At 39.1% G+C, this 5,585-nt stretch overlaps 1 protein-coding gene across 1 annotated transcript in view; it reads right to left on the bottom strand.

The window, feature by feature from the left end:
- LOC103582240 (N-acetyllactosaminide alpha-1,3-galactosyltransferase-like) overlaps nt 1-4,121 on the bottom strand; it is a 10,034-nt gene extending 5,913 nt beyond the window's left edge. The window contains 3 exon segments of the mRNA XM_008563890.1: nt 439-500; nt 2,991-3,023; nt 4,042-4,121. Coding sequence (XP_008562112.1) covers nt 439-500; nt 2,991-3,023; nt 4,042-4,121 — 175 coding nt within the window.
- Between the last annotated feature and the right edge of the window lie 1,464 nt (nt 4,122-5,585).

Genomic DNA, 5,585 nt, shown 5'->3' on the forward strand with positions numbered 1-5,585 from the left:
TAACACACAGTTTTAATTAAGAAATTTCTGAAAGCCTTTAGCATCTGGGTGAAAGATGGACGAGCGGAGTGGGAAGATGGCAGCAGAGAGGCCAGAGGAAGTCTGCTGTACGAAAGCATGAAGCACACAGACAACCTGCTTGTCCCCTTTGGACTTTGATTCTCTTACTGGTAAAATGAGGAGAATCAATCAAGTGATCTCAACACACCCTCATACTTTTGGATTGCCATCACTTCAGAACCTCTGAGTTTATGTAATTTAAACCCTCACTCATGCAGGATGTGGGTCCAAATATCCATCCCCAGTGGGTCTTGGCTGCTGCTTATTTTCCTAAATGCTGTAATCAAAGGTCCAGCTACTCTCCAACATTTGGAATGCCAGTAGTAGTATTGCTGTCATCTGTTAACTTCTATGCATTCATCTCACATGAGCAAGATTTGGATTCTTATGGGGGATTAAACCAGTCTGATAGCTGTAATTCTGGTTGGTTTTTCAGAGACCTATAAGGAAAAACAATGCAAAGAGTCACACTATACCTACTAGAGTGTAAGATAAGTGTCTATCAAGTCATGGACTGTAGTACAAGAAGATGCAAAGTGCAAAAGAAGAGTGAAGCAGTAAGAAAAACAACGATGAAGTTTGGGGATGGTGGCATGGAAAAATCATGGCTCCCAACCTCAACGTAATCCTCTGTGCTGCTGAGAAATCATTATGTGCATCCCTATCCTCATCCTCGTTCTCCTAATTCACAGAGAAAATAGCAGCCATCAGATGAAAGCTTCTGCAACTTTCTGTCATCTCACGCCCAAATTTACCTATAGTGTTGAACTTTTTTCATCTTTCACAATGGAAATATATCCCTACTTTCTGTCTAAGGTTAGCCTTAAATATACTACTTGCTCAGGAGTCTCGATTTGACAATTATTCTCAGGTTTCTTCTAGCCCCTCTGTTTTATCACAACACTCTCTCTGGAACTTTCCTGTGGCTTTATACTTTTACATCCAACTTAGGCCTCTCCCATGAACTCAAGACCAGATGGCCAACTGTTCTGAAGTTCTCTACTTGAATTTTGCATAGACACCAAGCAATGAAGATGTTTATTTTAAAGTCATCATTTCTCCCCAAAAGTAGCTTCTCTTCATCTATTGCCTAATCTTACTGAATCCACCTGGATTGTCAAGACAGAAACAGGAGAGTCATTCTACATTCAGAGCGCTTCCTAAATCCCAACATCAAATCAGGAAACCGGGCTGGTTTTACCTCCAAAGCATCTCTCAAATGCATCACTTATCTCCATTTCCTACCACCACATGACTTCAGATCCCCGTCATCTCTTGTCTGGGTTACTGCGATAGCCTCCTAATGGGTCTCACTTTTTATGCTTTAAAATAAGACTCTGTAGTAGGAAGAATCTCAAAGGTACACAAATGCAAAGAGAATGAAATAATGAACCTCCGTATTTTCATCAACCAGAATTAGCAAGATGCTACCCGCCTGCCTGTCCTTGCATTGCCCTATTTCAACCCATTCTCCATATTCCCACTCTGCTTCCAATATGCTCCTGAAGCTCCAGTGTTTCTGTCATTATTCTGTTTAATAGTGTTCAGTGTCTTCACGCTGTCCTAAGGATCATGTTTACATTCCTTATATGGCCACAATGTTTTGCATGACTTGGCCCTTTATACTGTTCCGGCCACATCTCTTACCAAGCCCCTTTTTCCCCCCTAAAGCATGCCATGACTTCAACTAACTAATTCCCACTTAGCTTTCATAGCTCATTTTAAATATCCCTTCCTAAGGGAAGTGTTCCCTAAACTGTTAGATGAGATTAGATCCCTTTGTTAATAGCTAATGCTTATTAAACACTTTCCTAATTTAATCCACACAGCACCCATGTGAGATAGGTACTATTATTATTATTATCCGCATTTTAGCAGATAAGAAAACTGAGGGACAAAGGGCTTTCATTATCTTGACCAGTATCACATGTAAGTGGAAGGACAAGCAGTTTTGCCTAAGTCCTTCCTCTTTGCTATACACTCTAATGGCACTCTGCTACGGAGCTGGGACATCTTTGGAGAGTTGATCCTGGGCTGAGTTAATGCAGGAATTGGGCAGCTATGGAGCTGAGTCGTATGTCATGAGACTCTCTCTGTCCCTATGCACATAGACAGGAGTAACTGCAATGTCGGGGCATGGCATTGTACTGAAATGGCCACTACAGTTGACAGCCGTGCCTTTGGATGATGAATATTATTATGGCAAGGCTGTAGAATCCTGATGCTAAGGAGAACTAATATTAATAATAGAAAGAACTTATTATAAAGTGTTGCATCGCTGGCCAGTTAGCTCACTCGGGAGAGCGTGGCGCTGATAACATCAAGGTCAAGAGTACAGATCCCTGTACTGACCAGCTGCCAGAAAAAAAAAAAAAAAAAAAAAAAAAAGTCATAGAATCATCAGGAAGACGAGGCCCCTGGACACAATAAGCATCAGAAAGGAAAATTGCTCTTCACTTCACACATAGGGTTCTCATGACTACAGGAAGATACTGAAAAACATATTATAGTATTGGAAATTTTGGGAAAGTTTTCCTCTCTGGACACATATTGATGGTATGACCTGGGGGTGGCATGTAGTTAATACGATCTCCTGAGAGTCTTTTAGCTAAGTCTTTACTCCTGTGTGTTTGCCCAGAGCTTTAACAGACCCAGGGTTACTGGTGGCTGGGTTCCAGCTCCTAAAATATGTTTTCCCTAACTAGTTCCATCCCCTCTATCTGAGATGGCACTCTGCCAATCTGCTCTTGGTTTGGTTCCTAGCTTTCTGACCATAAGCAAATTATCTCCAACATGTGTTTGTAAAATTCCTTTGGTTTACTGTGCCTGCAAGAGTAAACCAAACCAAGGACCTACAGGTAGTCCATTGCCCTCCAGCCAGTTATGTCCTCAAAGAAGAGGTCATAGCATATTTGTAAATAAAGACTTACCAGCAGTGATACATCTTCTTTAGTTTCTTTGTGCTTAGGACAAATAAAAACCATTATATTACTTTTAAATGTATATAAAGGGTTTCCACATATAAGATGACTAGAGCTAGAGTTCATCGGCCCATTTATTTTGTTACCTAATATTACCAACTATTTACTGAACACATACTATGTACCAGATACATTGTTAGTTACAGAGATACAGTAATAAAAATGATGAAAACCATTGCAATTAAGGAACCTCTTATGCTGCTGAAAACACCCTGGGCTCCCGAGCTGGGGCAAAGTGAGGCTCTGAGGGCTTTAACCATACCCCCCTGACATCTGCATCCAGCCCAGCAATGACCGAGCCACCTCTGGAAACCTCCTGGTCTCCCCTGCCAGAATGAGGGGGGTGCCACAGGCCTCGACCCTGCCCTCCCACCTTCCTCCTCCTCCCACCCTATTTCTCCCCTCTTTCTCTCTCCCTCTCCCCCCAACTGCTCTGCAACATCTTAGAATGTAAAAAGTCATAATATTAACAAATAAATAAATTTTTAAAAAGAACCTCATATGCTATATCTTTAAAACAATATCCGTTACCTAATTCTTTCAGACAAAATAAAAGAGAAGCTTATTTAATATCATCAGAATGATGAAACTTGCTAATTGCCAAGGAAGTCTTTTTTACTTGTCTCAAATTTGTGAGGGCGAATACTATATGTAATGCCTGAAGTCACCGACAATAGGGACAGTTCTTAAAGAGGATGCCTCCTGCTTCAAAAGGGCGGTTTCTATTTACCAACATTACATTGCCACAGTCACTGGTAGTTTAACATTGCTTCTCCTCAAACATGTGGGCCTACAGAAATTATTTTTAGCTTCATTTCTATTAGAAACAAAGTATTTGAATGCTGAAGGCTCTATTTATGCCAATATATTTGGATATCATTTTGATATATTTGAATTGATATATTTGGATGCTGATTTATTCAGGAGGTGAGCCTGGCACCTTTTTTGACATACTTTACCAAACATCAGAATAAAATATTCATTAAGTTTTTATAGTTACCTGAAATAATACTCCCTCTGCAGGGCCCACAGAGACAATAAAATCAATAAGAATAGAATTATTTTTCTTTTGTATATCATTCTTTCCTGGGAGGAAAAAAGAAAAAGATGAAAGTAGATTAAATAAAGTACAGTGTATACTGAGTAAGCTGTGGTAAAGTCTGCCTCTCTGTGACTTAAACCAGATGATTTAATAAACATTGACTAGCAATTAAGGCACTGCTGCTCCTTGGGTCTGTCTATATGAAAACAGTTAAGTTAGTGGAGACACTGGGTTTTATTTAAGCTAGAGCGGAGAAAAATGGCGGCGGGTCTGGAGCGCCCGCGTCAGGAAACAGCGCGATCCTGAGAGCTGTGGAGACACTGGGTTTTATTTAAGCTAGCTATAGAAAAGTCTTAGCTGACCTTGATGCAAGAAATTTTATAACCTTCATTTGTCTTTTCTAAATTACAAACGACTGGGCTGGCCAGTTAACTCAGTTGGTTAGAACATGGTGCTGATAAATTACAAATTTCTTTACACACAGAAAAGAAATTTAAAAACTCTACTTCCCAGCCTAACTCACAGGGTGGGTGTCAGTGAAAAGAGATATTTATAAAAATACTTACCTGGACTCTAAAGAGTTACATACTTAGGAAGGAATTTGTTAATTATTTTTAGTTACATCATATTGTGAAGTTGATCCTTCCAAGAAAGGTGATAAAATGGAGAGCAGCATAAAACATGTGCCCTGTCTCAAAACTATTTGAATATAAAATCGATTCAGAGCACTGGCCAGAGGTGCAACTGTAATTTTTAGGTTATCTGTACATTGACCTTGGATTTTTAGTCATCATGTTTACAAAACTCATTTGTGTTATTTAATCTACACAATACAAAATGGGGGCTGGCTGGTGAGCTCAGTTGGTTAGAGTGTGGTGCTGATAACACCAAGGTTCAGGGTTCAATTCCTGTACCAGCCAGCAGCTAAAAAAAACAAACAAAAAACTATATAAAATTGTTTATGTGCAGAAAAGGAACTGGATGTAGCTCAATTTAGTTGAAATTAAGGACAATCTCTTACCTTAAATTTTCTTAAGATCATGTAGGAATTTTATGCAGATTCTTCATTGGAGACTCAGCATTTATGGTACAATAGTTTGAGAAGACATGTGCAGAATCTTAGAAGCACAGAGAGTTTTCAAGCAGGACATTCTGAGACCCTTGAAAAATCATGAATCAGATACCCAGTATTGGTTTTATGGCACTTTCCAGTTTGTGTGTTCATTATTTCAGTCTTCTGGGAGTGATTATGTCATCAGATTCTCTTTTGATGATGAAATAACTAGATAGGTACAATCATAATTCATATGCCAGCAGCTTTTCTTCATTATTACCTAGGGAACTAGATTTTGTCTCATTTTTTTAAAAAAAGGAGCCCTTAAGCACCTTTTGTTTTGGGAGGATTTTATAAAGCTTTATAATACATTTTAAATTGAGGTATAATTTATGTAAAGTAAAACATGTCATATAAGTGTACATTTCATTGGGTTTATTATATATGT

The sequence above is a fragment of the Galeopterus variegatus genome, unplaced genomic scaffold (genome assembly GCF_000696425.1).
Source record: "Galeopterus variegatus unplaced genomic scaffold, G_variegatus-3.0.2 Scaffold15355, whole genome shotgun sequence".
Taxonomy (NCBI): Eukaryota; Metazoa; Chordata; class Mammalia; order Dermoptera; family Cynocephalidae; genus Galeopterus; species Galeopterus variegatus.